At 45.2% G+C, this 16683-nt stretch overlaps 1 protein-coding gene across 8 annotated transcripts in view; it reads left to right on the forward strand.

Moving 5' to 3' along the window:
- LOC119178803 (proteasome adapter and scaffold protein ECM29) overlaps window positions 1–16683 on the forward strand; it is an 881180-nt gene that overhangs the window by 375359 nt on the left and 489138 nt on the right. For all 8 annotated transcript variants that reach the window (XR_012895350.1, XM_075895092.1, XM_075895224.1 and 5 more), the window contains 3 exons: window positions 4913–5020; window positions 10307–10420; window positions 13239–13337. Coding sequence is in view for 7 of the 8 variants with exons in the window: in XM_075895092.1 (XP_075751207.1) it covers window positions 4913–5020; window positions 10307–10420; window positions 13239–13337 (321 nt within the window). In the remaining variant the exon portion in view is untranslated. The remainder of the gene's footprint in view (window positions 1–4912; window positions 5021–10306; window positions 10421–13238; window positions 13338–16683) is intronic.

Here is a 16683-nt window from a genome sequence, read left to right on the forward strand (position 1 = left end):
ACAGCAACAAAAGTAAAAACAAAGTGATAGGTGGAGAGAGGTAGACAGCAGGCGGTTGGAGTGCCGCCAAGGGGAAAAAATCATGAGGCATTGGGGGGGGGGGGGGGGGGGGAGGAGTTATTCCAATGCCTTAGTTCCGCACAACAAATACCAATGCAATGGCATAGAGTGACGGTTACACAAAGAATAGAGAACTTCGGAGCAACACAGTCTACAAAAGAACCGAATCGTAATAGGTGCTCTGCTTAGAAATGTAGCATGTTTGTAATCAGCTAAGCCATTTTAAATATGCATTTTTATTGTTAAATTCAAGGCTGTCGCTTAATAATGTTTGAAGTTTGAAAAACAGCAGTATAGACGAAAATGTGCTCTATTTCTAGAAAAGATGCAATTCCATTTCCATTTCATTCTGTGTAAAAAGTGCTTGCCATAAAACACTGAGCGAGCGGCCCCCTCCATTTTTCGGCAAATTTGAAATAAGCACCAATGACTGGTCCGAGACCAAACAAGCTCCCCCCCCCCCCCCCTGCCAAATCTGGTCAGATTATCTCCATAGATGAGGCACTTGTGTGGCCTTTTACGGTATATACATTCCGATTTCATCTCTTCAAGCGTTGTCCCTAAGCTTGTGCGAATAGTGAATTTTAGGTTTGAAGCGAATTTAAAGCGAATAGTGATTCTGTCTGAATAATTTTGAATTGAGTTCGAATAGTATTTAATACATATAAAGAAGAATGAGCACATTTATCATGACCTAACTAACCGGCGCAATATATTTAGAAAATTATAATAGGGCCTCTATGCAAATGCCATTTTCTTTTTTTTTTTTTTTTGTTAGAAGGAAGTTGAAAGAACTTTGAGTAGTAGCAGGATTAGACTTTTAGCAGGGTGCGAGACATAACCCTTAAAATATGGAACATTTTAAAATGTATTATACTTTGAGCATGTAAGTCATCGTAACTAGCTCTTAAGCTTAATAAAATGAATTGATTTGAGAATAATATTTTATTTAAAGGTGTCGTGCAACACTTTTTCAAGTAGCCATAGAATAAATTCACTGAAGAAGCTTATGTGTTGCCTCATGAATTCACTGCCACCCATAATTTTCGAATCCGTCCAGTACGCGCAGTTGCAAATATTTCTCCCGCGCTGCTAGTGCATTCTTTCTTCTCAACCTGAGGAAAGCGCTGGAATCTAAGCAGGGAGGTATGGCCCAGGAAAAGAAAATACGTCACGTGCTTGGAGTCATTTGCCGAGAAAAGAGAGCAAATTTTAGTTGACATTAAGAATTTCTTGTCAATCGCATGCCGTGTGCTGCGCTATAGATTCTGGCTTGCATGTCCCCGGTACACATGACTACTTATCGGCAACGTTTTCTGACAACGCTCAAAAAATTTTGCAGGGCCCATTTAAATTTGAAAGGGGACCTTGCGGCTGAGTGGATTTCTCCTGGATTAGTCTTTTGCGGTTCAGCACCTCTACACTGCAGTGAAACCACTTGTACAGGTGGTACAGTTGAAATAACATGCATCTATTCGTTCCTTGCGAATACTTCGAAAATTTCAATAATTTAAATTTTATATCGAAGTGAATTCGAATACCCTACTATTCGTTCAAATATTTGAAGCATTCGAATATTCGCACACGTTTAGTTGTAGCCATTGCATTCTGATTCCAGAGTGGCAACTCTGGAATCAGAAGCGCTCTTTTCTGTCCTTGTTTTGTCGCTTTTCTAGGTTGCCTTGTTCCTTTATTAAGTTCTGCAACACAAATCTCTTTACAGGTGTAGTATAGCCCTAAAGCAGCTGTGCCTTTAATATGATTGGGATGCAGTGAAAAATAATAAATAAGAAGGGGCCACTTTGATGGTGCAGTGCATTTCTATGTTGGAAGCAGTGTTTGCTTCAGTTAATATATTTGATAGTTAATACATTTGCTACCACAGCAGAGCTAGAAAGGCAGCTTTGCTGCAATGCGAGAGTGCAATGGAGTGAAGCATATTAGAAATCTAAAGGCGCTACTGTCGATCAGACGTTGATTGTGTTTGTCTTTGGGAAGTACTTGTAATAGCGAGAATTCCAGTGCGAATCAAATAAAATAGCAAGCACTTTTTGAAAACTATTGGAAAGTTGCACGCAGTTGTTTACCTTTGCCTCCTCTGTCTTTCAAGTGCGGAGTACTTGAGGGGTCGTATGCTGTCGTCATCGCTTGGCGTAACACAGGCAGAACCACGTGTAGCCACCTCAGCTTGCGCCAAAGAGAATTCCTCTTGTTCTACGAGTTAATGCAGGCACAGCAATCTGTTGCACATTGAGCGCTTGCTCGTACCAAGGGGATCTTCTTCCTTATCTTTTTCAAGCAGGTGCGCATTGTTAAGATGAGCTGCAAATGTTTTATTTGTGCTTTCAGAAGCATTGCTCACTGTCTACTGATTCCTATTAGTGAGGTAAAGAAAGATATAAATTCATTATGTTTGCAGAGATTCAAGGTGCAGTGTAATGCAGGGATCATTTCAAAAGTTGTGGGTACAGCACAGTTGTGATATCCGTTTGTTTAAAAATTTTTTGCAGTCCTACAGAAATTTTTAAACTAAATGCAAGAAATTAACTTTAATCGAGACGGTTTCTGGCAGCCCCCCGCAAGGATTGTGGGCACTTCCCTAATCTGTATAGCTGTATTGTTATCTTCGGGTTTAGGAATGAGCTCACAGGTGAAATAAAAGAAGCCAAAGCTATAGAAAAAAGGTGAATCTTTTGTGTGAGTGCACAATCAGTTATTTTGACAAAATCGGGAACGAGATTTCTTACAGTGAGATCACATGAAAGTTGAGTTGTGTACGCTCAAACTTCAATATAACGAATCTGGGATATAACGAAATGACGGTTATAATGAAGCAAATGAAAAATAGTCTCGCAATAGATTTAGTGCTAAGAATAGACCTTTATTGAATTTTCAGATATAGCGAATTCATTTTTATGTAAGATGCAAGTTTGTGAAAATGAAGTTCGAGTGTATTTCGTGCTTGTACAAGATGGGTGTGAAAGGCATTGAATAAACAGTTGGAAGCTTAGCACCTACTTTTTCCTTTTTGTCTGTTTCCTTGGTATATGTACCATAAAATCACGATGATATGATGACGGTTGATGCGAATTTCGCGATGATACGAATTTTAAGGTTGCTTCGGTAGGACTACATCATACAAAATACACTGCGACTCAGTGTTATACAAATGATTTTGCCAGCAACCGTGGATGATACGAACATGCGATTGAGTGCTGCACGCGAGTGGCGCAACGCGCCTTGTCTGTGGGAGAAAGGCCCCATCACACTTGGCCTCAAAGGGCCAAGTGCGATGGGGCCTAAGTGTGATTCGGCCAAACTCACTGTAACTTCCTTCGCTTCACCGCCGGAAAAGTGGCCGGAAAACGATGTTGCGAGGCCGACATGAAAAAATCGATCTGAGACCAATTTTGCTGCCACGCGATAGTAGATCACCTTTCTGCTTTGGCTTTGGCTACACCGGCTGTGCTGGCTCTCAAACCACATGATGTTAACTACCATGCAATGAGCTGTATATTTAAAATGGCGGCCAATGCGTCGACGGGTGCGTCGGCGCAAACGCAAACTACCCGCTACGCACAATGAAGCTCACCGCCTTGAAAAAGACGCCTTCATCAAGAGCCTGGTTTGAATTACGATTGCTGTGAACACAAGAAGTAGAAGAAGGTGCAGCAGGAGGGAGTCAACATGCCCTAAACGTGTCTCTCTTTTGCACTGCCGGCTGAATCTGTAGCTGCCGCTGCATCTGTTTGTTTCATTTCTCCTGACGTATCTCCCGAAACAATGTATGCCAAAGTGTAAACTGTTTTTTTTTTTTTTTCAGTCATTTGTGCATAAATAAAACTCTGTAGGGATTTAAATGCTCAGGAATAAACTCTCAAGTGGCAAAGACGGCGGCGGTGGCATGTATACGAGGGCCAAAACGAATGTTCAACGGGCACGTACGTGGTTTTGCGGCCACTGTGGCGTTTTTGCTTGAATTCTTGTGTGTGAATTCTCTTGAACTGATTTTATTCGTATCGACTTTGCGGCACATTTTTCCTGCCGTCTTAAGCGGCGAAGCAAGTGAGTTTTCAGTAAGTTTTGCCGTTCTCGCTCCCTTCGATGCCGAGTGTAAACGCGCCTTATAGTGCCAGCAGCATGAGTGAGGAAACTAAGGCACTTTATTGAGAGGTGGTGAAAACTGCAAAGTTCAAAAGAACCTCGTGGACTTTTTTCAGCAAGAAGTAGTTGACCCCAATAAAGTTTTTGTTCATCTTCATGATCAGCTTTACCTTGCTTTTGGTTCATACGATTTCGGGATAATACGAATATTTTGCATGCTCCCTTGAAATTTGTATCATCGATACTTTACTATACTGCACTAGTGTGAGCTAAGTTCATGGTTTCAGTCTTTCATGCTCTCTTCCCTTGTTTGTAGCAGTGTAAAGTGTGAGAATGTGCCCAGACAGTGCATTAGTATGCCAAAGTAAATTAAAACACTGAGAATAGCAGGAAAGTCTCCCACTTTTAAATGAAGTAGAATATGGCCATCCACTGATTATTGTGCTTGTACCCTGCAGTCAGTTCCTTTGGGTATAATTATATCTCACATAGCAGTAAGCCATTTATTTTCTTTCAGGACAGCCATTTTTTATTTTGTTTTGAAATGTGATTCTTTTGTGCACGTCCGTTTTTGTGCACGTCCGGCATAATTTAGCGTAGTGTTTGCATGCATGTATTTCTGACAGTATGGAAATTTTTCGGTTGACTGACTAGCTAAATGGTTTAGTTGGCACATTGTGGAGTGCCCATATGGTTAATTCGTCACCTGCTGCAGAAAATGGCATGCAGTTGCGTGATGCCTTTTCAGTGCCGGGAAGAGGCGGCTCGCACCCTGGGCCTGCTCTGCCTGGGACAGCCGGACTTCCCACACGTGCACCAGGTGCTCACTGGGCTGCTCAAGTGTGGCCTGGTCGAGGTGAGCCAGGGCTGTAACGTACGTTTTTGCATCCAGGCGGCTTTGCTACAGTATTGAAGACTGTATATCTAGTGTGTATGTGAACTGGGCTTACAAAAACAGCAAGAGCTCAGACATTAAGCAAATAATTGGTTCATAGGCTCATAAGCAAGTAATTGGTTCACACTTGACAGTGTAAAAGACAATTATTGAATGGAAAGTTTTGGACTGTTCGAACCGAGCAGCATTGCCCTGTCATGCTTCAATGAACTTCATGCATTTAAAAGCTCAGCACATCAAGTTATAAATAAATACACCGACGACATACGGAGTTGTGCACTACCATGGCATCCAATGCAGGTGGCCGAAAGTACTTGTTGCTATCATTGCCACGGTGCACTGCGAGCTTGACAGCATGAGCTAGAAGGGAAAGGGCAAGGGCACCAGCACCAACATTTGTGCAAGCATGGTAGCGGGAAGGTGAGCTTCACTCTTGTCACAGCATTCAAGCCAGCAGTTAGGAAGCGGTACTGTTACTTGTTGAATGTAGATTTCCCCAGATGAATCTTTTGGAGCTGCTGCAGGCACTGTACTTTTATAACTGTCACATGGCAGTAATTATATTACTGATATGCCCAGTGAAAATGGCCATGGCATAAAATGGGGACAAAGGTGTGAGGGTGCCTTCACCCCCTGTAAAGTTATTTACACATCATCGTTCGCACACGTCTCATGGATCAGCGGCGTATAGGTTTAACAGCCGCTAAGAGAGACAAGGCACTGTGGTTGCACGGGGTAGAGGTGGCATGGAGAAGCAGCTGCATCACTCTACTGGTGGTGGAGAAGCTAGGCCGCTGCACGCAGAATAGCAGGGAGCCTCTTTTTGGGATTGGCGTAATGCAGTGACGGACATCTCCTATGGTCGACTCCTGGAAAACAGGATCATGGGTCGTTTTTCGTGGATGTCTCGCGGAGAGTCGAACGTCAATGACACTGCATGCACAGTACCTTGCTGTTGCTATGTTTGTGTGTTGTGTTGGTTTATTGTATAAGGCTGTTTAACATGTCACTAGTGGTCTGTTTGGCTCGGCTGGCAATATCGTAGTCTGTAAAAGCAGGTTAATAAATGTTCACATGTTAGTTTGCTTGAGTGCATCTACTGTGTCCATGTGTTTCGAGGGCGTTGTTTTCTTCTTCATACCCCATACAAGAAAAACCGAACAGCCATGGAATATCCTAAGAGCACGACATCCCAACACACATTTTGTTAATGCACAACTGGCATCACCTTCACCAAGTTTTGCCTGCAATCCTGTTTGACCCACTGCCCCGCCGCGGTGGTCTAGTGGCTAAGGTACTCGGCTGCTGACCCGCAGGTCGCGGGTTCGATTTCGGCTGCGGCGGCTGCATTTCCGATGGAGGCGGAAATGTTGTAGGCCCGTGTACTCAGATTTGGGTGCACGTTAAAGAACCCCAGGTGGTCAAAATTTCCGGAGCCCTCCACTACGGCGTCTCTCATAATCAAATGGTGGTTTTGGGACGTTAAACCCCACAAATCAATCAATCCTGTTTGACCCACTGTTACCACCACTCCACCACTAGTGTATTAAGGCATGGATGGCCTGTGCAGTTCAAGGCAGGCTGGGAACTCAACAATGTCTCAATACAAGAGTTCAATGCCCCGCCACAGTGGTCTAGTGGCTAAGGTACTCGGCTGCTGACCCGCAGGTCGCGGGATCAAATCCCGGCTGTGGCGGCTGCATTTCCGATGGAGGCGTAAATGTTGTAGGCCCGTGTACTCAGCTTTGGGTGCACATTAAAGAACCTAAGGTGGTCAAAATTTCCAGAGCCCTCCACTATGGCGTCTCCCATAATCAAATAGTGGTTTTGGGACGTTAAACCCCACAAATCAAATCAAATCCAGGAGTTCAAGTTCCTGGAGTACGGTCTCCAGAGTGGCGTTAAGCTATACCTCAACCTTTGCAGCACGACCCATGCCCTTCAATAAACTGCTATATGCTGGAGACTTACAGTGTCGGCTCTCATTCTCAGCCATAGACTGAGTGCTCTATATGTTACAGTCGAACCCCATTACAATGAAACTGACGGGGCACGAAAAAAATTTCGTTGAAGCGAAAATTTTGTTGTAGTGAAATCGAAAAAAATATAGCTGATCTGAGCTAGCAAAACAAAAGAACGTTTATTCTTAAAATACAAAAAATGCCCCCTGCTTCCCCTTCTTTCCCAGCACCATCACGACGTCATTCTCATTCATGCTTCGCGAGACCATGGTGAAAAGCATGCTGAAACACGCCCAAAACCGCCTTTGTGAACGAACCAAACAGTTGCATTAACACGTTAACACCAGCAGCTGTCCGCCGTCAAAAGTATCCGACAACGCCGCGATTAAGGCAGGGTATCGTGGAGAGGTGATTTTTGCAATATTCTATGCCATTTTTATCATCCATCTCTCGCAGCCAGCTGATTTTGTTGATAATGTGGATGAACAGCCGCTCTGATTAGTTACCACACTGGCCAAGCGCAAACATAATGATAAGCACCGGAATTGGAAAAGGCATCATTCCGCGGTTGCACCCAGTAACTGCGTGAAAAAAAACCATGAACTGAGCTTTATCTTCGGATTGTCTGCGGCTCAAAGTAAACTAGTGGTAAAACCAGGGCAGTCTCATTGCCATCGCTATCGAGCAATGGCGGCGCCCATGCTTCTGAACAATGATGGTAGAGCGGCAGTTTCTGGTGGCGCCAACGCGTATTTTAGACTTCGTTGACGCATATTCAGGCTCTGAAAATGCATAGAAATGTTAAAGATTGGTTTTACTCATAGCAATAAGTATCTGAGCCTGGAATTACATCGTAAAGTTTTGTTGCAGCGGGAAGATCGAAGAAAAAGTGTTCGCTGTAGTGACAATATTTATGCATTGACTCCTATGAACTGCTGACGGGGAATCGTGAATTTTTTTGTTGTAGCAGAAATGTCGTTGAAGTGGCGTTCGTTGTAGCAGAGTTCAACTGTAGTCGTTTCCACCACCTATTTAAAAAAAAATTTTGCTTATGTGGACTTGAAAATAGCACTAGGACAGGTTGCAGATTAAAAACAACAAGGCAGAGTGCTGACTGACAACAACTTCATTTGGCTGTAGCCTACCATGTACCCTCAGAAAAAACAAACAAAAGAAAAACAAAAATCAATTTTGGAAGACAAGCACTTCAGTGTTCTCTGAAGTTCTTGTTCTCTGAAGTGCTTGAGAGCATTCAAGTAATCTGAACCACAAGCAGGGAAGCAATTTGGGCTTAAATTGTTTAAAATGCAGAGGTTCACCAAACTTTCCTTCGTGCAAGGTACTAAATAGTCATCACCATGAGTTTGGAAGCTCACATAATTCTTCGGAAGTGTGATTGGTGTGTTTGCACAGTATCGTTATCGCTTAGTTAGAAGGAAATTAGTATCTTAGATAATTCACATAAACATGTAAGCTATCTCTTGTTATCTGGACAGTGTTAGGCATTTGTTACTTCGTAATTTCGTATATAGAAGCAGTTTAGAGGGTTATATTTAACTTTTTCATGGTCAGTGGTATACATAAACATCCTCTGCTAACACCATCAAGTTGGTTGAAGGTGTAGAAGGAGTGCCTTTTACATGTTTAGAAGGAGTGCCTTTTACGATAATTTGTCCTACGTGGCATGGGGTGCCACATTGTGAGAAATACATGGAATTTTTTTCCTGTGCTGATATTTTTATTCACTACAGCAGTGCACTGGCTAGTTTCAGCTTTGCCCTTTGAATTGTTCCTACTTGTCGCGCTCGCAAATTTGGTGGCTTTCTTGTTTACAGTCTTTCAAAAGGTGACTGATTTGTTTACTCTCTCATTTGTTGCTCTCTAGAACGTGGTCAAGTGCAGGAGCTGACGGACACAAACAATGCCACTGTGGTTCTGTGTCCTGTTTTACGGACTTGCAAAAACCATGTCTGTCTCATTGTAAATAAGATGAAAGATTATTATAGGTTTCTGGCTTGTTTTTCACTTTCCGGACACACGCGAAACCATATGGCTTTCTTCAGTGCACTCGCCTGCACAATTCAACTGCACTATAAAAGTGTGTAGTTTTTCATCTACAATCTACACCTAGTGGATAACTCCAGTAAAATGCCGCTCGACTGCTGAATGAGATTCTGAATTGTTAGATGTTGGTCCATCCTCGAAGGAGTTACTTGTTCAAGAAGTTCATTGTAGAAGTTCAGGCTCAGATGTTGATGAGCTAGGAACAGTTTATAAGTGCGCAGCAAGACGATGCTGATTTGATCCCAGGTGACTTTTCTTTTTCCCACTTCACGCCACTTTGTGCACTTATTCATGTATGTCTTGTGGGGGTGCTGACACTTCCTGTAAAGTTGTTTGCGCCGCGTGCCGCACGTGATTCGCACAGAAGCCATGTTTTAGGGATGACAACTATTGAGCGATAGGTGGGGTTGTGTTCGTGAGCGATGATCACCACTATTATCATCATGGTTGGCAAATCGGTAGTGCCGGTGGTGACTCCTGGTGGAAGGCAAGCCTTGGTGGCGGGCAAGAGAGTTGAGTGAGTGAGTCTCTTCGGCTGGTGGCAGTTGGCGCGAACGGTTGCCTCTAGCATGGGTCTGCTGTAGTCGACACCGGGGGTTGTCTGCGGTAGGACCTTGTGGTAAGTCAAACGTTGGCGATGCCGCCTTGGCTGTGTTATTGTGCGTTATGTTGTTGAATGTTGTTTAATAATGTGTAAGGTTGTTTAGGGTATGTATCACAGTTGATGTTAAATGATTCAGCTGATGATATCACCTATCAAAAAATAGTTAAATAAATATGTGTTTGATTTGGTTGGCTTCGACCGCATCTGCGGTGTTCGTTCACTCCAAGAGTGCGTCGCTCGACCACGTTGAGACCCCACAGTATGTACAGTATAGAAATGTTTATTGCAACAGATAATTTGGGATAAGTCATAAAGGGTTTTTTTTAGAATTTATCTTGCTATTGCTTATGAATAAACCATGTTCATGCAATAGTAGCAATGGCATTTTTTCCACTTTATGGCCACCCTGAAAAAAATTACAGTATGCTTTTTTTTCTGAAATAGATTCTATGGAAGGATTTAAAACTGGAATAAAAAAACATTGATCCTGGCAGGTCACATTTGGTGAAACCCTCAAAAGGCTAAACACATGGCTGAAGTAGAGATTCAGTTGCCAATATGTTTATTGCAGCGTACGTGTGGTTGTAAATAACATTAATGTGCCTTTGCGGATCGCAGAGTGCTGACGTGGAAGTACATTTCACTGTGGGTGAGTCCTTGTGCTGTGCTGTGCTGGGCAAGACATCGCCACTCTGCAGAGACCCTTGGACCACTGAAGAGGCAGAGTACAAGGTTGGCTTACCTGCACTTCCCTGCTTCTCTTGTGTGCCTGATGTGTAGGTATGGTCTAAAATGTACCAACTACTTAAGGTGGGTTGGGTGACATTGTACTACTTGAATCACCAAGGGCATATTTTTTATTGTATCGTGGTACTCGGGAAGTTTAAATTGTAGATTACTACTATGTAATCGATAAATTTGAAAGTGAAGCTTTCGCATATGGCTGTGTTCTATGTAATGGGTGGCATGCTTTGAATCATGGGTAATTATGCGGTAAACTTTTTTCCGACTTGCCATGCACCTAAAGTGGCCTAACAGAATAGTTGCAAAAACATGTGTGCCTTTTGTAGTGAGCGGTCAGCTTTAAACAATGAAATCATTATGATAATCACATGTTCTGACGCCCGCAGGCAATGTATGCTTATACCACGCATTATTACTGCGATATTACATGTTGTATTGTGAAGCATGTATGCGAGACAGGTGTGTTTCTAAAGCATGAAAATACTTTCACTGTATTTCCAAGCAGACACGTGCCCGTGTGGAAGGACAGTGCTTCCCCTGCAAGGGACCTGGGTTCGATCCTCACTAAAGTCAAACTTTTATTCGCATATTTCTCAATGTTTAGGTGACGCACAAGATGATAATTTTGCGCTGACAACTAACAACATCGACGCTGAATTTTTGCGAAATGAGCTATTGATTAATGCGATCACATTAATATAGACCTGTAAAGTTCTTGTAAAGGTAGTTTCACTTGAGTGGAGGCATTCAATACTGTGAATACATCTTTCCATGAAGTAATTCGAATCGAATCATTATTCGCCAAGCCTAGTAATACAGTATTTACTCGTGTAATGAATGCACACACACAATAATTAAACACACCCCACAGCTTCAGTCTTCAAAATTTGAATTTATTTTTCTCTGCGTAATAAACGCATCCGCTACATTCATCTGCTGCAGTCCCGATAACCGACACTTGGCGCCTCCTTGCCCGTTGGATCCCTTCCGTTTTTAACTATTAGGCCAACCCACCTCGGCGCTCGCTCCCTCCCCTTTTCCCGTTGACATGTGCCATATTGTTGTTCTTCCTATCTGTCCGCAGCACGTTCCCATCTTTTGTTATCTGTGCGCCACAGCGGGGTTCACAAACTGTGCGAGCGCAGAGACAGAGCGAGCTAAGGTTATGAAACTGCCTACGTCAACTGACGGTCGCTTCCTGCAAATACGAAATTTTAGGGCCCAACGACATGCATGCGATTTTCGAGCGACGACAGCATAGGCTGTTGTGAAGAGCCATTCGTCGCTATCATGTCACAGGTTTCTAGAAAACCAGAAAACATCGCTTGTCGTCCAGAAAAAGTCGTGACGATTTCTGCAACATAGTAGCATACCCGATTCTCGCTTCGTTTGTTCTCAGCGTGTACAGGAACTTCTCATGTGGAAGTGAGGTGGCGGCCATATTTTGTCGTTAATCTTGTTGTCGACGGTTTGCTCTGATGCTTCGGGGGTATTTGCTGCAATGTTGGTTTACTTGCTACAGTGTGGGGGTCATCGTACGAGGTTGCCGCCAAGTTAACAAAGTGCGTCGTAGTGTTGTAGCGCACGCTTTTGGGCGCCCCTTGGGATTACTGCAGATACCACTGTTGCGGTTAAATGCTTGCGAGAAAAAATAGTTACGAAAAGGTGTTTGACTCAGTTTCAACATTAGTAATTCAGGGACTGCAAAATCAGGGCATCGAACAACCTTACATAAACATACTGGAAGAAATCTACAGTGGATCCATAGCCACAATAGTCCTCCATAAAGAAAGCGACAGAATCCCAATAAAGAAGGGTGTAAGGCATGGAGACACATTCTCATCAGTGCTATTCACTGCATGTTTACAGGACGTTTTCAGAGCATTTGTTTAGATAGAGTTAGGCATATTAGTTCCTAGAGTGTATCTTAGTACCCTGCATATTCTGATGACATTGCATTGATGAGTAACTCAGTGGACGAATTACAGCTTATGATATCTGAACTGGACATGCACAGCAGAAGAGTAGGTCTGAAAATTGATATGCATAAAACTAAAATAGTGTGTGACAGTCTCGCCAGAGAACAGCGCTTCGCGATAAGTGGCGAGACGCTGGAAGTTGTAAAGGAATATGTCTACTTAGGACAGGTAGTAACCGTGGAGCCAAACCATGAGAGTGAAATAACTAAAAGAATAAGGATGAGATGGACCACATTCGTCAAGTATTCTCAAATCATAAATGGTAATCCGCCACTAACCCTCCAGAAAAAGGTGTGTAATAGCTGTATCTTGCCAGTACTTACCTATGGAGCAGAAACTTGGAGGCTTACAAAGAGGGTTCAGCTTAAATTGAGGACGACACAGCGAGCAATGGAGAGGAAAATAATAGGTGTAAGCTTAAGAAACGAAAAGAGAGCAGAGTTGGTCAGAGAACAAATAGAGGTTAACGGTATCATAGTTGAAATTAAGAAGAAAAAATGAACATGGGCCGGGCATGTAGTGCAAAGGCAGGATAACAGCTGGTCATTAAGGATAACTGACTGGATTCCCAGAGAAGGCAAACACACGAACGGTACATAGAAAGTTAGGTGGGTCGGTGAGATTTAAAAGTTTACAGGTGTAACATGGCAACGGAAAGCACAAGGCCGGGTTGTATGGCGGATCATGGGGGAGGCCTTTGCCCTGCACTGGGCATAGCAAGGCTGATGATGGTGATGAGTAATAAGTGATTCCAGGAACAATGTGCTGCTTTTGTAATTGCTGGAAGACAGTATACGGTTTATAATAGCAGTTGTCATTCTGTGCAGCCACCTGTCGGAGCAACAGCCAACCTGTGCGAGATGGAGTGGCTAATGTCACAGCTGCTAGACAATTACCTGTGCCACCCGCGACCTGGTGCCCGCCAGGTAAGTGGCTGGCTATTTCCATCGGTTGTTCGGTGTACAAACGCCGTTCTTGTCAATCAATGTAGACACAGATGTGATTCTTGGAAGCTATTTTTACTTGCAATAACCTACCTCAGGTGTATTGCTGTGTCTTGCATTAAAGGCACAGTGTACCTAAACAATACTCAGTCAATCAACAAACTTTATTCACAAATCGCCCTGAAGAGCCAATACGCCTCAAGAGGGTGGGTCGGCTGGGGGACCACACTCATTATAGAACAGAGAAGACACACCACTCCACCAAACTGCAGGCCCTCCGGACAGCCCAAATTAGGACGTCCCGGTCTAAGCTGGTGATTGCTGTTCACCAGGCATCCTCTGTGCAGAGCGGCTTGCCATTGCGCAGTGTTGTGCATTGCCAGAGCATGTGGGATAACGTGCATTGTTTCTCATGGCATTGAGGCATTATGCTCTCAATAAACTTACTGTAAACCAAGCCCGACGGGTAAGTACCGGTTTGCAGCATTCTTAAAGTGATGAGAAAACTCTCACTCGAACTAACTCGTATCGACTGCATCAGACATGCGACGATATTACTATATGGTGCACGGGGGTAGAGATGGATATGTTAAGGATTCTCACCAGCAGGCCCTCAAGTGCACGGAAGAGTTTTTGGATAGCACAGGGCTGCACTCGTCCACTGCCAAATCAGAGCTTCTTCTCTACACACAGCCAGAGAACTGCAAGTTTACTACCGTCGTAATTCCACCGGAAGTGATAAGGATCGAAATTCACACACGGTCAGCGCAGGCCATCCCCCAAGTCGTCGAAATCCAAATATTGGGCATGTTCCTAGAAGAGCACGGCAGTAACTCTTGTACAGTCGAGCCCGACTATATCGAACCTGTTTATATCAAATTATGTGATGTGAGTGTGAGTATGAAAGTCAGTGAGTGCGTATGAGTGTGCAAACGTGTGAGTATGAACGTGAGTGAGTTCTTATGTGTGTGAGTTGGCGTGAGTGCGATCGTGAGCGAGTGCCTACAACTCCATGACTGTGTGTAGGCTTGAGTATGAACGTGAATGAGTGCTTGTAAATATGAGTAGTCGTGGGTATAAAATCGTGCGATCCTGTGCAGGGAAGTACGGCTTAAGGCTGGGGACGTGTACAATATCAGTGGACGGCAGAGACGATGAGGATGGAGTGCCCAAGGGGGCGATCTCATAGGTGACCTCGGTCAGTTGGCGCAAGATTTTGTAAGGCCTGTTGTAGCAAGCGAGGAACTTCGAGGACAGGCCAACGTGACGGGAGGGAGTCCAGAGCAAGACCAACGATCCTGGGGAGTAAGAGACAGCACTGTGACGGCTGTCGTAGCGATCCTTTTAAGAGAGCTGCGAGGCAGAAAGAGGATCCTGTTACAATCCGGCGGGCCGCTTGAGCCCGAATAGTCGCATCGCGAGCGTACTCGGTAGGAGTGTTAGTATGCGACGGCAGAAGAGTGTCAAAAGGCAAAGGGGGGTGACGATCGTACAAGAGATAGAAGGGAGAAAAGCCAGCGGTGTCATGTCGTCACGAGTTGTAGGCAAACGTCACGTAAGGCAAAGTGCATTCCAATCACGATGATCTGCAGAAACATACATCGATAGCATTGTCGTCAGTGTGCGGTTAAGGCGCTCAGTGAGTCCATTTGTTTGCGGGTGGTAGGCAGTGGTGAGTTTATGATGTGTGGAACACGAGCGAAGAATGTCGTCCATGACCTTGGAGAGAAATGAACGACCACGGTCGGTCAGCAGTTGACGCGGTGCTCCATGGTGGAGAATAACGTCATGAAGAAGAAAGTCCGCGACATCAGTAGCACAGCTTGTTAATAGCGCTCGCGTGATGGCAAAGCGTGTTGCGTAGTCTGTAGCCACCACTACCCACTTATTCCCACTCAGAGACGTTGGAAATGGTCCAATGAGATCGAGCCCGACGCGGTAGAACGGGTCTGTTGGAATGTCGATAGGCTGAAGTGGGCCTGGTGGTGCCAATGAAGGATGCATGCGGCGCTGACAAGACTGACAAGATGCAACATATCGGCGCACAAAGCGGTAAAGGCCTGGCCAGAAGACTCGACGTCGTACATGGTGATACGTGCGGGCTGTTCCGAGATGCCCAGCAGTTGGGGCATCATGAAGTTTGTGGGGATCTGAGGCGCGCCCGCGACCATTTCGCGGGCATTCCGCCACACGGCCACACCCTTTTGCTTTCCCGCTCTGTTAACACCACGTGGCGATAGATGGCACCACGTGCGGGCACGGCACGCGGTACGCGCGCGCCGATGGAGCGCTCTTTTTTCCGTGGGTCGGCGCCGGGTAAGCACGTGTTTTCCTTCGTCCGCGTCCCCTTTGGGAATCGTGGACTGTAGCCTGCCCAGGGGGCCTTGGGCACTCCGGCAGGCCTGTTTACTTGAGTGCTGGCTTTGGTAGCGTACGCTAAGCCCAGAGCGGTGCCTAGTGCTTGAAGTGGTCGTACCACGAGCCGCACTTGAGTTAGGCCTACGCGTACGAAGTTTGCCCTAACACTCGCGACCAGGCCCATTGGCCATCGTGAGAGTGCGCAGCATAGCCGCGAGGAACCTTTTCCCAACCGGCGTGTCAAAGCTCGGCATTGCCAGCTGCGACGTGCTCGCGGTTTTCCCCTTATTGTGAACGTCCGCGTGCGGGTGCCTTTGCTACCCGCGTCCCGGGAGCGGACGTTGTACTGTTGTTCGGGGTGCCGCCAGAGGCAATAAAGTGTTGTGTACTTTTGCATTAGAACACTGTCTATTTGCCGCGCCGCGCTAAACGCCTTATTAGTTGAGCGCGCGCGGAGCGGTGCGCTACACGCGAGTAAACGAAGTAGCGGCCCTGTGGCTCGCTAAGCGTGAACCCGCGGTGATTGTCCGCGGCAGCTAGTAGCAGCGGGGGTCACCATAAGTTGTTCGAGCACAATGGAACGGAGCGTTGCAGGAACTACCAGAAATATTTCTGGGCCTTCGGTGCTTGTGTTGCGCCTGTAGAGAATTCCGTCATGAAGCGTGAAGAGGCGAAGGGAAGGATCCGAGGTGTCGGAAGCTAGACAGCGTATGATAGACCGCAAATTGGCATCACTGAGTTGTTCCCTACGTAGGTCCGTGAAATCAGAAATGGCAAAGACACAAGCATCAGAATCGTGCGCTGACAGGTCAGGGGGATCGACGGGATGGCGAGATAGACGGTTGGCATCGTGGTGCACTTGGCCAGACCTGTAACTCACGTCAAAGCTATATTCCTGTAGCATTAAAGCCTAACGACCCAGGCGTTGTTGTTACCCAGGAGTAACACTCCTGGGCAACAACGACTTTGG

The sequence above is a fragment of the Rhipicephalus microplus genome, chromosome 1, assembly GCF_043290135.1.
Source record: "Rhipicephalus microplus isolate Deutch F79 chromosome 1, USDA_Rmic, whole genome shotgun sequence".
Lineage (NCBI taxonomy): Eukaryota > Metazoa > Arthropoda > Arachnida > Ixodida > Ixodidae > Rhipicephalus > Rhipicephalus microplus.